Source organism: Neopsephotus bourkii, unplaced genomic scaffold, assembly GCF_033783945.1.
Source record: "Neopsephotus bourkii isolate Nb327-2 ecotype Australia unplaced genomic scaffold, CSIRO-AGI_Nbou_v1 NB_1279, whole genome shotgun sequence".
NCBI classification, from domain to species: domain Eukaryota; kingdom Metazoa; phylum Chordata; class Aves; order Psittaciformes; family Psittacidae; genus Neopsephotus; species Neopsephotus bourkii.
This window is the reverse complement of record NW_026901764.1, coordinates 3,962,067-3,980,143: the sequence shown is the minus strand read 5'-3', so window position 1 is coordinate 3,980,143 and position 18,077 is coordinate 3,962,067. Positions and strand designations below refer to the sequence as shown.

Here is an 18,077-nt window from a genome sequence, read left to right as displayed (position 1 = left end):
CTGGTATTTATGATTCTGGAAATACCATTAGCTACTATGGTGATGAAAATTGATTTTATAACAATTCTGAAGCAAATTTTTAACTCCATAGGATTTTGTACATGACTGTCGGCATCTACTTACAATCTCCCCTCCCGCAGCTACTTAAACAACTGTACATGGTAATTTAGCTTCCGAAAGTATCAAAACCAAGAAAGGTCACAGTTAGCACATTTAAGTCCTTCTGGATTGCACAAAGGTTGCTAGCTTTTTGTTATTCTCTTGAGAGTTCAGAGAGCAATGTCCAAAATGAAATTGAAAGACAGTATATAGTAAAGAAGAATTTTTGTTTTGTTTTTCAGTGGTAGTAGCTGCCCTATTCTTTGCATACATTTGCACTTTGTTGTCAGTATAACCTGTCACTTATTCAAATATACTGCATACAAAAATTCTCACATTGCATCTCATGAATATATAATCCACCCAGAACATTAACACAGAGCAGTTAGTATATGCTTACCTGAAAAATCTACCAAAAAAGAAAACCATTTCCTTCACATTTTAATTGCATGTTCTCACCACTTATGTGATTTTAATACCTAATAGACACCTTAGATCTCACAGAACACTATATAGCTACAGAGAACCCTATCAAATTAGTCTTTACCCATTATCTACTGCATTGGTCTTTGAATTTCTTTTGTCAGCCTCTTTCTCTGAGCATTTCCAATTTTTCTTGTTTTTGCTTGCCTGTCCGCATGAGAAAAGAAGGATAGTTCTTATTCGTAGCTGCTGTGAGACCTTTTCAGTATATCTCATGGCTTCAACTCTTCTTCTAGGGGCATACAAAATATAATTCTTATTTTAAAAGTAACTACTCCCAGCACTGGAAAATTTCACCCAAGAGAACAGTCAAAAATATGAAGCCAGAGGGGAACACTATGTTGGAGTATAAAACTTCCAAAAGAGTTTAGTAATGAAAAATTCTGAGATTTTTTTCTGAGAATTTTTCTGAGAAAAAGACTGAGAATTCCAGATCCCATTTTCAGTAATCATTCAGAGAATTTTAAAATTCTGTATGTATTCTCAAAACAAAGCTGACCCATATAGTCACAGCCTCTTAAGTACCAGCACTGAATGACCTCTGGAATTGTAAGAAGAGACAAGAGCGAGCACACAACAATGCAAAATATATTCTCACAGCTCATATGACATAAATTTTAGATGCTCAGAGAACAGGGGAAGCCAAGGGCATTTTTTCATTTTTATCCAAAAACCCAGAACAGCATAGATGAACCTGAAGAATGTTTTTGTAAATATGTCTCCTTCTGTCTGTTGTATATGCATCATCACCTTTAGATGCCTAAAAGATTTCAGTTAATGCTACAGATGATGGCTCATTGCCTGCCAGCTGGTTATTATTATCAGCTTCTAGCCCAATTCTGAATAAAAGTGAGTGCATTAGTTTTGACCTAAAAGGAATTAAATGCCTCAGTTTGAGCTTATTGCAAACACCAGCTTCTTTCTCTATGGAATGATAGCAGTTGAAACACTCAGTTTCAGGAGCTCTGGCTACGACTGTTTACTGGCATGAGAATGACAACAAACCATTCAGAATTTCAAAAATCTGGGAACTTAATATTTTTGATTTATCTTCCATAATTTAAGTACAATCTCCTATCCCCTTCTCTTCCCCCTATATTTTCTGTGAATGCAGATAGGCTGAAAATAGTGTAGGTTTGGGAGTTAGAGAAGGTTGAATATTTAAACTCATATAGTAAATAAAAATTTTTGAGGTTATATTAGAGAAATATCTCCTTGTAATTACAAACATGTATACAGATGAAAAATAAATACATCTAGCACCCATGTTCTACAGTAATGGTCTACCTTTATTAAATGGGGAGCCATGTCATACAGTCTGAAGGTGACAAATGGCACTGATCCTTTTCTTGTGATTACAGCAACAGCTATCTCTGTCAGACTCATTTTCTTCTCAAGCTTCTGGCCATTGCTAACAAGAACCATGTGAGCTACATCTGTTCTAACTTAAATTGAAATAAGTAAAGCTACTTCTTCGTTGTAACATGTTATGACATCTCTTCAACAGTAGCTGAAGGAAAAGGACTTTGATCAACAGAACAAGATTTTGTAATTAAATCACCAAAACAGTAAAAAAAAAGAAAAAAATGTATTTGACAAGAAGCTCTTCATCTGCAACATGCTAACAGGATAAAACTACCTACCTGAACTTCAATGTGAATAGTTTAACCAGTGTACCTCTACAAGCAAAAACACCTGATAGTCTGGGTAAAAGATATGTGTCTGTTTAGTGTCAGAAATCATGTTATTGAAGAACTACATAAAGAGAATTATGCAACCTCATCAACAACCTGATAGCAAATGAGGTAAAAAATTATGTATTGTAATCAACTGCGCAATAACACAGCAAACTGTAATATGCATTTTGTTAAATAAACATTTTGTAGACAAATATAAACCATGTTAAATGACCTTTATATTAAAAACTCTAAGTAACTACACAAAACCTACGAAACACTCCTTTTACATTCACTGGGAAAGGGAGTTACTTTAGTTGGAATAACTATACGTTCATCAAGACAGGAGTCTGTGCACACACCAACTGCACAGCATGCACGGACAAGAAGGATAAATAGAGGTGCACAAAAAATAATGTTTGATTAACACTAGTGCCAAAGGTCTCTGTTAGGATCTAGTTGTCCCAAGTGGATTAATTTATTACGTAAGAGAGGTGGCGCTGTACCAGGGATTTGACAATATCTTATTTATTCTTGAAACATTATGCCTCCATCCAGAAAACGCCAAGATGCTGAGGGCTTTTTTTGATCCTGTTTTCATACACATGCACTGCACTCTAAGCTTCCCACCTCTGTATTTCGAAGCAGGAGAGTTTTGTAAAAAGCAGTTCATAGAACAAGCAAAGGGAAGTGAAAAGCAAAACACCGTTATCCCCAGCGCACTGCAACATTTATCTATCCCTGAAAATACCATCCACTTACAGAATCAGTACAGACTGGATAGATTTCTGGGGGCAAGCCAAGTCATGCATAAGCACAGTTTTCAAGGACTGTTTCTTGCTTGAAGAAAAAATTGAAGCCACAGAAGCACAGAATTGTTCAGTTTGCAAAGATTCTCCAGGACCATGTGCAGAGGAGCTTTGAATATCTCCAAGAATGACTGGAGCCAAATCAGTCTTTGTTTAAGTTTGCCTCCCTCTGACTTTTCAGGAATGATTGACGTATTTTCTCAGGTGACAGTCAACTCTGGTGCTATTGTTTCAGTTTCTGTCATCTCAAATTAACAACTCTGCAGCGGTTTACTCTGCCTGTCTTCCCAACAGAAGGGCTGATAAATCATTTTTAAGTTGCTCTTTAGATTTTTATAAAAGTCTAAACCAGCAAAATCTTAAGGCAAACAACTGAAATAGTCTGTATCCTTAAAATATCAGAATATTGCATTCTCTGGCCATGATTTTCTGTTACCCAGTATGGGAACAGTGTCCTAGGCTGACATGTAAAAGACAGACAGCTAACTAAAATGGCACAGGATGCTCTTCCTGTTGCCAATTCATATCTAAAAACTGACAGAAAAATATACTCCCAGTGACAGCTCTGAAGTAAGTCAATGTGTGACAGCAATCAGTTCTCTTCTGTCAAGTCAGGTTCCAGGAAGAAGTATAGTTTTTTAGGCTATGTGCCAACACTGTCAAGGAATAAGGACAACGGCACAAAGTAGCACTTGGCTGTTTCCCTCAGAAATGAAGATTATGGGCTTTCAGCAAAGAGAAGAGCTGGCTACCTGAAATAAAAAAATTTCTAGCAGACTGTGAGGAAATCAAGTCATAATGGCTGGCCCAAAGATGTGCTCTGAAATGGAGAGAATCAATAGAAGAGTCTGTATCTGTACAAGATGGGTTTGAGGAGTTATTAATGCCAAAAAAATAGAGAGAAGGAATCAAACTACAAGAGTCAGAGGGCTTCACATCAACTATAAGGATGTGATAAAAATCAAAGCAAGAACCAGTATGTGTGCAATCTCAGTTTTACCTGTTAGAGTAAGGGACAGATGAGTGGCAGCGCCTGTGATGGAAAAATAATGGTTCAGAACCATATCACATCAGGGAACAAAGACCAAATGTAAAGGTGAGAGAGATATCCTCACCTCTCATGAGGAAAAAAAACCTCTCTGCCTCTTTCTATCACAGAGCTCTTCCTTCTGACAACTCACAAGAGCAGACAATCTGATATTAGGCCATAGAAAACCCGTTATAAACTTCTGGAGTACTAACATCACTGATAGAAAATGGTTATTTCCTCTCTCTGGACTGTCCCTAGCTAATGGTGTCTCTGTTCTTGTCTTTCACAACAGAAACAAAACATTTCAACAATACTGAAGAAGCTGGTATGAAACCCGGAAACAGGAATGTGAAAACGTTATATGAGAAATGGAACAGAAAGAGAGTGGGAAGAATTGTGCTCTACTAGAGAAAAGGAGAGTAATACAAGAGTTAAGGATGGAAGATGGTGTGAGATAGTCAAACAGAACATCTGTAGGCAAGTAATGTTTGAGCCTCTTCAAAATCCACGAAGATGATAAGTAAAATATAATGTCACAAGGGAAAGTTAACATTACCCACCTTACCCCTCATGGTGACAAGGTTTAAGTAACTATGCATATAAACCCACGAAACTAAACAGGGAATATAGAGAATGGAGAGAGGGTGTGATGCTTGGGATGTGTCCAAGTGGAGGCATCAGAAAAGTCAGATAAGAAATCTGAGCACATTAATGACTGAAATGGCCATGTTACATGACTGGTAGTGTCTGTGCTGTCTACATGTGTCTAGTCTAGCACAGCCCCATGATCAGTTGTACTCTTTAATTATTAGCGTTTTCTGTTCAGCAAAACAACCAACCACAACCAGTTTGGATGAGGTTAAACTGCGTTAAAAGCTAAGGGAATTTAGGCATCAGCCATGCTCTACCCTCTGCCCATGGGACTAGCAAACAGGTCTTGACCAGCTTTAATTAACATCCTAAATGCAAGCTAAGAGACAACTAGGTAGAGTCACATGGGGACTCCATCTGAGGTAACAGTAAATATCTGGGGCAGAAGAAATGTTTGAACATTGACAGTGACAGAAAGAGGATAAGATAATGACGGAAAGAAGGAGCAGGCAAGCTACTGAATGAGAACGTGAAAAATTAGAAGTTTGATGTCAACAGAATTGGATTTATCAGAAACAGAATGCTATGAAAAGGAAGAGAAAATAGGACACTTGAAATACAGAGCTTAAGATGTAAAGCCAGTAAAAACAACTCAAAGCTGAGAGATGATATTAAAGTAACTGATCAAACGGAAGCTGTTATAAAATCTTAAGTGCTGCATGGGTAGGGCAGTGGTGTCTGTGAGAGAAGAGCTAATGAGTCAACAGGGTTGAGGAACACGAAAGACCTGGGAGTCTGAGTGATGCCAAAATATGCAATATGCATGGTGAGAACTGAGAAGGATATTACAGCCTGTTTCCAAGAATGGAGGGGTGCAAGAGGATTAGAAGAGCGTGAGAAAGTTATAGCACGGTGCTGAGGGAGTCATGTCAGACAGGCTGACATTCAAGTATTAAACTGAGTAACGTTTCATGTAGACAACTAGTTTCAACTCTAACTTGGGCTTGCATTTAAGATAAATTCTATGGTTTACCTGGCTCTGGATTTCAGAACTTTCCACTCATTCAGAGCCTTGAAAGATCCCTCAAGTTTCTGTGCTTTTACATGGGCTGCCTTTCAGCATAATTCAAGTGCACCCCTAGGAGGATGCTATTTCTCTAAGCTTTCTCAGCTTCTCCACTTTCAATTTAAAACCCAGTATTTCCTTTTGGTTTGATTCCCATTTACCCTTAACCATGACAATGTAGCTATCAGCCTTGCCATCTCTCATTTGTCACTTTACAAATTGACAGATGACTGCTATGACAGTAGGGCTAATCCATATCTATAACGTAAAGTCTTAAGAAATATTTAAAAATTAACAATAAACTGTCACCTCTTGGTTATGCAAATCAAGAACAAACCCTTCAGGTAGCCTTTTTAACAATGAAAAATGTTGGTTCAGTAGTTAAATGATACCATGCTGCTGGCTGCAAAGTTGATTAAAGAAATTTCTGCACTGTAAATTGGAAGAGAACAAAAATAGTTTATATATAAAATAATTCCTTCTACATGCCCTAAGCCCTTACAAAACTCAGTGAACTTCAGAATTTCATAGTACCGTGGCAACTAAAGGGAACAGCAAAGTGTAACAAAGACACAGGAATTACACATTTCAATAAGAGAAGTACTGAATCTTTATTGCAAATTAAAGACGGTTGTCAAAGCTCAGCCTTAGTTGCCCTTGCCACCTGCCCTTTGTCTTTGAATTCACTCAGACAATCCCTGAACACTATAATGACTAAAGAAGAGGGCTCACCATACCCAAGTCAAGCTTCTAGCAGTATTTTTGGAAATGTCTATGTTCTTGCAATGGGTTTATTCAATTCCTCTGTCAAGCATGGTGATTGCTAACTAATAGAAGCAAAATACCCATTACTTGATAAAGCAGACCTTGGGCTCTGACCTAGGTCATAAACGTACTGAAAACAAATCTCAGCAAAAGCGGACCTTGACAGCAAGTTCAACATTATGACAGTTGTCTCCAGTCCTGCAAATTCACACCTGAGCCAAAGAACTCCTACTGAACCCAAGAGGTTCTGCATACTCTCCACCTTGGATTTCACAAACAACTTATGTTTGCACCGTGCATCAGTTGTGACTCAGATGCTTTTAATCTCACCTCTGCACGACTATAAACTGATTCTAATAATTTGTACTGCACAGATTCTCAGATGCAGGTGTGCAAACACAACAAAATCAAGCCACAAGACATTCAGTATTTTCTTGGGGAAAAAAAAAAACCAACAAACTGCTGCAATTGACAAAAATGTCTAAAAGAGGTCAAAAACGGATATAAGTTGCAGTTAACTAAGTAGGCTCCTTTTCTAAATCAAGTCTTGCATCTAAGAAGGAAAGAAAACCCCGTCATTTATATCACGTGGTTTACGGGGCTGGGGCTCTAAGAGCATCATGACATTCACAACGAGGAGTCAGCAACGATAGCCTGTTTCTCGCTGGAGTCACCCAGCACCTCGCTGTCACGTCCCAGTTCCCGCACCACAAACACAGCACAACCCCAGCAACTTCTTCAGGCGTCCTGAGCTCCGCGCAGCCCTCTACATCACTTCAGCGAAACCGAGGTGACCCCGACCAGCCGTCTCCAGCATCTCTTCCCTCCGACTCTCCGACTGGGCATCAGCTGCCCGGCGGCGGGTCGCAGGTGAGAAGGGTCCCAGGGGCGGCGCTGCCACGGGTGAGAGCTCTCGCCAGGGCAAGCCGTGCCTGAGGTACCGTTTCGGACCCACCGCGGTCCGTACCACCCCGGGCGGGGGGCCACGCTGACCGATTCCCCAGGGAGCGCAGCCCCCGGCCCGCCGCAGCCGGAGTGCCCTACCGTGAGGGAGGGACAGGGGAGGCGGCCGGAGAGGGTAGGGGAGGAGTGAGGCAGAGGGCAGGGCCGGGAGTCGCCGCACCGCAGAGAGCCGGGGCAGCGCTCTTGCCGGCCCGACAGCGCCGGAGCGGAGGGTCCCGCCGCCGCCGAGCTCGCTATGTTCGGCCGCTCCGAACCGGCCGCCGCCGAGCGCGGCCGCCCCCAGCACGCCGCGCCCAGGTAGGGCCCGCTCCCGCGCCCCTCCCCGCGAGCCGCCGCCTGCGCGCTTGGGGCTGCGCCGCGTCGCAAGGGGCTGCCGCCGCCTGTGGCGAGGAACACCTCCGGTGCCGCCTGCCCGGCGAGTAACGGCTGCCTGCGGTCCCCGCTCGGGTGCCCGCTGCCTGCTCGGCGAGTGACGGCTGCCGCCGGTGCCTGCCCGCTGGAGAGCGGCTCCGGGCGCCCGCGGGTCCCGGCTGCCTGCCCGGTGAGTAACAGCTCCGAGAGCTGGCGGGTCCCCTCCCGGTAAGGAGCCGCGCCGGGCGCCCTCCGCCGCGGACCCCTGCCAGTGCTTACCACGGCAGACCGCAGGAAAGCGGTGTCTCCCGTCTGAGAGCGGTAGCGGAGGAGCGGGCACACAGCGGCGGCGCGGCCGCGGAGGCTCCGAGCTTCGCTCCTGCGGTACCTGTGGGGGAACGCGGCCGAATGACCGCGGGCGGCCGGCTGTGTGGAGCCGCTGCCGGCGGGAGAGGCCGGGCTGGAGCTGAGGAAGAGAGCAGCCGGAACGGGCACTGCAAATTCGTGTCCAGCTCCAGAGGGGATGGGGATGTGCAGCTACGCGCCAGAAGGTGGTCAACCGCCATGGCTTTACTCCTACACAAAAAGCAGAAACTAAAGGGCTTTTCTTGAAAGAATATATATATATTTATATATATTTATATATATAAATAAAGGGGGGGTGGGGGGAAGTGGGGATTTGTCATCTGATTTTCCTACAACAGCTGGTTTCCATACCGTAGCTTCTTAAGAGTTAATTAGTGCTTAATAAAATACCCTTAAGGAGATTGTGCTTAAGCCACTTCGATGCACGTACGCTACCTAGTGAATCAGAGGATTTGACAATGGAAGAAAAAGCTAAAAAATCACTGTACTTTTCTTATCCCAGCTCACGTATTTATAGCTCTTATGAACAGCAGATTAGAGCAAAACTTCCTTCAAGACGGAAATTGATGCACAGATAGAAGTAGCCTGCCGGAGATGCAAGATGTGGTTAAGCATAATTTTCAACAATCACAAGTAAATTGCATTTTGATGATGGCAGACAGAAAGCGTTATAGAAATTGTAGCATTTAAGTATGATAGAGACTATCAGAGATAAAAAGCATATGTTGCAAATTATTACAATTTGTTTTGGTTTCGTTGCTTCCAGTGCAGTGTCCCAATGAGAAATGAAGGGTACAAATAATGAAGTTCAGAGAAAACACAGCCATAAAAAGAAGGTAGTGAAACCTGAATACTCAAGAGGAACTGGCAGGGGGACAGGAGGACGCACTTAAATTGGGTGATAACTACTTGCAGGAGAGATTGCTTTTGTTTATTTGGAAGAAAAAAAAGCTTTAAATCAATCCCCCAAAAGAGAGTTGACAGAGTAGTGTTTCATATCAATAAACTTTTACCACCTGATGCAGAAATAGCCCTTCCTGATTTTTGCCTTGGCTTTTCAAGGGAGGTGAGAAGGATTTAGTTTGTTAATCATGGTGAGCAATTTTATATGCAACTTTTACACACCAAACATCAAGGTGATCGTACAAAGTTTAGGATTTTATGGGAAGCCACAGTCTGAAAGTCAGGGACTCAAAGTGTAAGGCCAGAGAGACTTTTAGGTTACCTGATCTGATATTTCACACTCTGCAACAAAAAAATAGGTAGAGTGTGATCTTGACCCCAGTAACCTGGGTCAGGATAAAACAGATATTCTAAAGAGGCAGTCTTAAAGATATTAAGAAATAGAAAAGCTGTCACTTCCCTTGCTTATGATGTTACTTTCATTGTTACATGTTTACCTCCTCATAGGCGTACAAACGTCTTCCGGCTCCACACAGCTGTTGCTAGGCTTTTCATCACTGTGTAAAGCTGAGGAAACCAGTTCTACTCCACTCCAGAACTCTGCCATCAGACCATCTCTTCACTTCAGCTAGGCCTATTACCCAAAAAACATAATCTATTTCTGTAGGAAGGCCAAGGTTTATTTTATTCCTGCAAACAGCAAACCTGTTTCTTCTTTCTAAAGAGTGATTTTTCTTCCTTCTATAGTTTAAGCAAGTCAGAGTTCCTTTATCAAGAACCACGGTTATCTTTGTCACCTCTTTATCTCCTGCAGCTGCAATGTTGACAGCTGCTTGTTATTTGTTAATCCAGGCAGCCATTTCTTTGCTGAACAACTACGTAAACTTCATTCTTTCCCTGAATAAGGGTCAGAGGACTCTAGGAAAAAAAGGTGACCAGAACAGCAAATAATTTATTCAGACCATTCCTGTATTCACCAGGAAACCATAGGGAAAAAAGCACACCTGACAATCCAGGGGACAGATAACTTGTCCTCACACACCTTCAGCTCATCATGTCCACAATATTTGGGTAACTTTAATTGGGAAATAGTTACAGCAGCTGTGAAGAAATACAAAGAGTGTTAGCATTTAGGACGTAGCTTTACATACGTTACCAAAGAAAGTTTTCAGTAGTGAACTGTTATAAATCAAATAGTATTTTGCATCTTCCCTACAGGTTCAATTTGGGCATTGGACTGTTTTTGTGGCTACTCACACCTGGTCTCACTCACCAATGCTGCAGCTCTGCCCATCTTGCTTACTCTTCTGTCACACACAACAGTCACTACCTGAGTTCAGCGTAAACCAAAAGTGCATATTAGTTCCAGCTCAATACCTTCCCTTGTTTTGGCTTCCATATCCAAGGCAAAAACATAAGCCCCAGGTCTGGATGCCTTGCAGCCACTGTGGAGCCCAGCAGAGCAGGCTAGTGGCCTTTGGGCATCTACTGATAAATTAACATTTCTGGCAGTAGCTTCTTGCAATGAATGCTTATTCTGAGGATCAAACAAGCAGCTGCAGAAAACTGCACAGAACTGGTAGCTATCACCTTTTCTTCAAGCAGCTAAGAGACATATTTGGTTCACATCAAACTCAAGAGGCTGGAACTGTGGTCGATAATGATTTATTGGAAGTTTTTATGATGGAGAAACAAAACCACATTAAGATCATGCATCTAACACTTTGCCTCCTCACGTAAGAGGCAGTAAGAAAACCACTTGAATTTCTTATGTATGAGCCACGAACTTTTGTCCTTCTGTCCCTTGTGTAAGCCAGTGACTATTTGGGATGCTGTTGAACAGCTGCCTAAGGAAAGAGACACTACTTTTGGTAAAAACTGCAGTTTTTCTGCTCAAGCTTATGAAACTAAACGTATATACATATGCAATTTTTGACCAATGCTGTATATCTGAAATTAGTCTTACCTGACCTTCAGACATGTCTTTTGGACTGGCATATGTTTTCAGCACACCTTTTGTGTGAATACTAGAAAGAAAAGGCAGGATAATCAGTGTTCTTCAGTTCATAATTAGAAACAATACTGGAGCTTAGAAGCAATATTAGACTGAACACTAATTCAGAAGAATTAAAATGCCTATCCATCCAACAAAGTTGAAAAGTATAGACTGTGTATTTTAAACCATGAGAAGACAAGCCCAAACAATGTCAGCTAAAAGTTTTGTACCACCAACACAGAATGAAATATCTCTGCTACCTACCAGTGGTACCTGGCATGGCAGAAAACTTTTGCACATATTGCTCAGAGAATGGTTAAGAAAAGCCTTTCTAGTTTTATATGGTTGTATTGAAAACCAAGCATTTTTTACTACTGAGGAATATGCTAGGGTCTACCACAGATGCAAAGAGGTAAGTTAAGATATTCAGAGGAGATCAAAAAGCTGAGGCTGTATTAGACCTTTCTTACAGACAGTAAGCAGGGGGCACCCACTCATTGCCATTTGTAACTTACACAGTAACACTAATGTCACAGACTTCAGCTGACAGCTGTGCTTGTGGTCCAGCAAAGCACACATCTTGTATAACGTAGAAAACAGATTTGGTGTCTTACTAAGATGCTTTTAGAAACAAGTTAAATAAAGCTTTGGTCCTTTAAGGAGAAAAAATTTTAGGCAAAGACTCAAATTATGAAGTTCAACAGTCATGGGTGTAAGCTAGAGATAACAGTTTCTTATAAGAAATCATAAATAAATAATAACTGCAACAACAAAAAGAAAAGCAGCACATAAACCAACAGGAATCAGTACTAAGAATTTATTTTGAACAACTGTCAGTGATGAGTGGAATTAAATTGGCAGAGACAGAGGATGATGGGTGGTATTTGGTGAGACTGGTGAGACATAGCTTACAGGTCTGGTCTCCATATTTTTCCACTCGTATGAGAAGAAGAGAAACAAATGTATTATAGATCTCATTTAAATAAGAGAAGGGAAATAAAAAAATCCCCTGAACAAGAGTGTAATATCAGAACTTCATTATCAAGAGAACTGCATGCATTACAACAGTAGCTGATATCACATATGAGGATGAAATCTCCTTTTCTGCGCTTGTGCAGAACCAGTACTGCAGCCCAACCAGAGAAATCAGTTTAATATGTGCTGGGTATGCTTTTCATTTGCAAATTAGCAATTAATTTACCAGATGCTTTGAGCGAAGTGGGCAGAAAATTTATCTAACGCTATGCAATCATTTTGGATTTCACTACCTTCTTACAATGTCGGTTTGATTGTCAGTGGTGGGAATTCTTGAAATGACATGCTGCATCCTGTTTTTATGGGGGATTACTTTAAACAGTTCATTAACCTGGCTAACCTATGTTGTCAAACATAGACAACAATTATCAGATATGTTTTCCTTCAGTGAGGTCAGGGGAGAAAAATTTCAGCTGAACCAAGAAGGAACTTAAATTGCTGAAGGTCATAAGTCTGTGGATGAGGAATCTGATCACTTTAGAGTGGGACTGTGGGTGACAGGAGGGAGAGTTAGGATCATAGAATCAGGTTGGAAAAGACTTTTAAGATCATCAAGTCCAACCATTATCCAACTGCCAAGACCACAACTAAACCGTATCAGTGAGGGATTTCTTTACTACTTCACTTGCAGAAGTAGTAAATAAATGACCTGTATAATTTCCATTCTTTGTTTTACTAACCCAGTAGGCACTGCAGTGACAAAACCAGATTACTTATTTCCAGACTTGCATCTCCACTTCTTCCTTTATTTTACCAATTTAATCTATTTTGAATTCTTTAATCGAGGCTACCCTAGCCTCCTACCTGAACTTCACACTTCTTTTCCTGAGCACATCTATTAATGTCTTTCAGTTCCTGCTCTACTCGCATACGTCACTTCTCCCCTTTCTGACTGCAGTGTCAGTCACTCTGTTCGCAGTTCTGTCTACATATATCAACCCATTTTTCTCCATCATTCAGTCCCCTCCTCTTTGAAGTGTCTTTCCCCTAGGAATGAGGTGAGAAATCCTAAAAAGTATCAGTGACAGTTTGATATGTCCATAATTTGTTGCTATCCTGTTCACTTTGTAAATGATTTAAATCCTTCCACTAATCACTGTAAGCACAATCATCAGGTTAGCAGAGTTTTGCCACCTCCTTCCTCAGTCCTATGTTAATTACTCTTTCTTGTTACATTTCTTCAGTTACACCCTGAGTAGAAGGGAGGGAGGCATAGTTAAACTGGTGGAAGCCTTTATTGTACTGTGGATGACAATAAAACCTGCTGCAGGTCACTCCCTCATGCAGCTGTCATTCCCTGACAAAGAAAGTTGTAGATTAGAGCAGCCTCTAAAGAACAGTATTTTAAGCCATGGTTGGCACCTTAACAGCCAGAAGTCAGAACAGCAGAGCGGCTTGTGCTAGAGGTCTTGAGGAGCAGGAACAGGCTGATAGGAGAGCTCCCTCCACTGAGGATACCAACTTGGGATCACAGGGATTCTGGCAGTGGTTCCTCCAGGTACATTGCTCTATATTACGCTTGTTCAGGCTTGGCTGGTATGCTGCAGCTGCCTCTCAGAGACAATGCAGAAACAGCTTCAACATGCAGGACCAGCAACTAAAGCACTAATAGCCAAGTAGTTTTGAGCATCCACCCAGAAGTGGAATAGGCAGTTTATTTTTCTCTCAGATGGAAAAACATGAATAAAACTTCTACATAAAAACAGTAGCTTTAATTACCAACCCATTGGATAAAATACAGCAGCAGCTCCACTTCTCCCTGCATGTTTGTGCAAGCTCCTGGCCGGTGCTGGCTGTGCTCTCTAGGGAGGAGCAGGAAAGGAAAGCCAGCCTACCACTGGTAGTGACAATGCACTTTGAAACTGCTCACATATATCAAGAGCTCAGTGTCAGGAACTTCTGGGAGTTCCTTCCCTATTTTTTTACCACATCTTTGCTTCCTAGTGGATTGCATAGTGCTTCAGACTGCATGTACAATACACCTTCCCTTCTTCCTGCTTCACTGAAAACAGAGGGAAAAAATTATACTGGATATTTCTGGTTTTTATTTTAATGGCAAGTACAAATTTATTATATGCAGTTTAATGCTATGATTGCTAGGATTTATTTGGTGCCCAGTATGAATTTTAAACCTTCTTTTTCAGTCTTGTCAACCTTGGATCATTTTCATTAATCTCTTTATTATATTTCTTCACTTCAAGACTTGCCTGATTATTATTAAATATGTCTGCTGCCAACACCCATGACACATAACAGGTTGTCAGTGTCTTTTTTTCAAAGATATGTTTCTTTTTGATTGTGGCACCACAATTTATTATATATCTAATTATTCTTGACAACTCCATAAGAAAGTTTCCTCTGTAAATTCAATTTATAGCTGAAAGAAAAAGGGCTTTTAAAAGATTCTAACATAGAACCTCATTCCGCAGTGCACATGCCCCTGATAGTGAAATTCAGAACTAGTCAACAAGTATAACTATAACTCTTAAGTGGTCACTTTTAAGACGGGGACCTACCCTCTATGCTCTATTTTGAGCTGGTTGTATGCACTTGTAATAACCAGTTTTTAAGTATTACAGGAGTTTTATTGTTGTCTGGAAAAGTTTTAATTGATTATATGAATTGATGAAAATCTATAATTCACTGAAGTAAGACTTCTTTGTGTTACAGTTAAAATTTTTCAAACAGAAAAATGCATGGAGTTTTGGAGGCCTAGACTTGGATCATAATTTATCCAATTAAATAAAAATTTAATTTCGCTGGCTGCCCCAAGGATACACCAGAGGGGCATGTGGTTGGATATGGAATAGAATTAGTTACTTAGTGGCAACTATGTAACCAATTAGATTTGTAGTCTTTTTTTTCTTGAATGGAGGTTAATTTTGTTCTGTATTGGCAGCACAGGGCCTCGGTTAGGCAAGTCCAGGAAGCTTGAGTGTAACCATTCAGCCCAGGGACCAGTTTGTTGGAAAACCAGCTTTCAGCAGGCCAAAGGGAGCTGCAGTGTTGTTTTTGTAGTAACCAAAACTTGGATACTAAAGTTTTACTTCAGCAAAGGCTCAGTTTACTTAGAACATTACATAGAAGTGCACTTGTATTTTCTTTCAGCAATGAAAAACTTAGATAGTCCTCTTGTAGTCCTTGCAAGATTGCATAGTTATCAGAATTCCATATACAAGGCACAGCACATCACCAGCAGTGGAGCTGTTCATCACATGCAGTGGCTCTTAAGAATATTAAAGGGAGAAAGAAAAGGTGTCTCTTGGTTTTCCGAGCTGTGTTTAAATTCAGTTCAAATCCTTTCCCCCTAAGATTCATTTATAACTGTCTATGCTATTTCAATTTGAAAAGTGAAGAGATCAAATCAGCAAAGTAACATTTCAACAATGTACTTACAGACTGTTCCTCCTCTATGTTATCAAGGCAGCGTCTTCCTTCTCCATGAAAAATGTGCAATACCATCGTAGACATCCAATAAAAATGAACAGCTCATTTATTTTGAAAAGGGAAAGATTTGCATGCTGTGATACTGAAATGAAAAACCCATCATCCTCACACAAATTCTGGAATAATGCCCTCCCATCAACTAGAAAAAATAATTGTTCTTTGAATATGTAAAACTACAGAAGTAACAGCACAGCTGTTAAGGAGTTTAGTTAAATGGTCACACTGTATCTGCCAATAAATTCAATCCTGAGCACAATATGTGCCATAAATTCAGTGAAAACCAAAGGTCCCATTATTCACATTCTTCAAAGTAAATAGCATATATGAACTGTATCAGTGGCTTGCATGATATGATTAAAATATTAATATAATTACCAAATACAAAATTTTGACACTTTAAAAAATTACATACATGTAATTTTTTAATTTCATAAATTTTAAATTACATAAATTACATTACATAAATTACACAAATTGCAAAGAAAAAGACTGTGGGAAGCAATACTATACATTGTGGAACAGCTATATCCAAGTATAAGAGAGAGGTGTCTTTGGGTACTACCATCAGTAGCAGATTTTTATTTCATACAAGTAAAATTAATTCATAGATAAGTACATACTTGCTGAGTGCAACAAATAATTTCCTGATTCAGAAGACATGGCTTTTAGGGTACTCTTTATTAGAAAAATAATTGAGTTACCACTTCAAATGTAGAGATGGATCATCAACAAGTAATACAAATAATAATCCAAGTTGACAAATTAAAACAAACAAACCAACCAAACGAAACAAACAAACAAGAGGTCACAGGATGAGGTTTACTTTGGCATGGATTGCTTTTGGATACACAGAGCTAGAACTATCAGACCACATCTTTCTCCAGCTGAAGTTGTTACAGCAGTCCTCCATTAGTAAAACAATAGTAACTTTGCAAAACCTGGATTTAGAGTTCATACCTTTTTCTTTTTCTTTTCCCATTTTTTTTTTTTTTTTTTTTTTTTTTTTTTGTTCCTTTGAATTAAATGAGCTTGGACTTTGCAGTGCTGATCAGAGTAAAACCTAAACACACACAAAGACATGAAACAAAAGGCAAACTCTGCTGGTAATGAAGCTAATACGAAGAGTATGCCAGCTGCTGGGCTCTGCTGAAACAGTGTAACATCACTGCCCCAGAGACAGTAAGCACCTTCGTCTTTCTTAGTATTGTGAGTTATGGTCACTTGGTGTTTTAGGATGCATTATAAAATACTAACATTTCATGCTGCAATATTTTTATTTTTCATAAGGGAAACCAGGACAAGATAATGGTTGTGATGCACATGATCAATTTAGATACCCTTTCTGCTGTAAAATCCAGCTGCATGGTCAGCTTCACTGCAGATATTGTAGGATCATTCCTGGATTGTGGTGAGAACGAACTTGTCTGTATCTGAACTAACATCTAATTGAAACACTTCTATCTGCAAGGACCAAGCGTGAAAAAGAACTAGTAACATCAAAGAGCAATTTAATCTTTCTCAGATTCCCCGCAACCAAATTGCTTCTTGATTTCTCCATGGATAACTGAAAACCCATGTCTACACATGGTCTGGGTTATATTTTTGCATTAGGTGTAAATGCAATACTGATGTAATACTAATTAGGCAAGTACTCATTACACACTGCAGGTCACAATAAAGACATAATAAAGACAATATTTGTAGTATCTTGACAGAATTATACAAAATCATTTTTATCATATTAGATGGCAAGATAATTAGAGGTATTTTCATTTTATTTACATCTCAGACAAAGTTATTTTGCTTTTTAAAAAACTCCATGCTTTTCAACAAGTGGGTTTTGAGGCCTTGTTTTCTATCTTACCATAGATTGCTATTTACTGACATATTAGCATCAAAATTGTTAAGATTTTAGTTCCTTTTTGATATTAGTAGTGTATCGGAATTGTTCAGGAATATTTCAGGTGTCTAAAATAAAATAAGCAATGTTTTGAATAAGCAATGGCAGAATGTATTCTTTGGCATTAAAATAACTTCATAATATATCCTGATATTTTAACTAGATTACATATATGACTGCAGGTGGTCATAGAAGCAGTACTGTACTAAAGAGAATAAGAAATTTCTGTGAACATTTTAGATGAAGACACTTATTTTTAGCCTATTGTCTTACTTATCATTAATTGATGCAAAAATGTACTGTTTCCTGAACACTATTATAATTCTAAACATTTTTTTGGGCAGTTGTAATAAATATTTTATTATAATTTCCTTTAGTATTCAGTAACATTAACTTCTGTGATATGGAAAACTGCATCTTCAACTACACTAAGCTGAAGTCAATTCTAAGATCTTATGATTTGCAATGAAGAACATTATGCAGCATGATAGCCTCTTGACTGGTCATACACACACTTTTCTTCCAAGAGCTCAATCTGTTGTATAACTCAGATTCAGAGTTTAACAATTTGTTTTTCCAGTATCACCATCCCTTTTC

At 39.8% G+C, this 18,077-nt stretch overlaps 1 protein-coding gene across 5 annotated transcripts in view; it reads left to right on the top strand.

The window, feature by feature from the left end:
* Positions 1-7,424: 7,424 nt before the first annotated feature.
* The window catches only part of SPHKAP (SPHK1 interactor, AKAP domain containing), a 70,367-nt gene continuing 59,714 nt past the window's right edge, over positions 7,425-18,077 (top strand). For 3 of the 5 annotated variants that reach the window (XR_009727211.1, XM_061365202.1, XM_061365201.1), the window contains exon 1: positions 7,425-7,779. Coding sequence is in view for 3 of the 5 variants with exons in the window: in XM_061365202.1 (XP_061221186.1) it covers positions 7,718-7,779 (62 nt within the window). In the remaining 2 variants the exon portion in view is untranslated. The other 2 variants (XM_061365199.1, XM_061365200.1) reach the window with 2 other exon arrangements.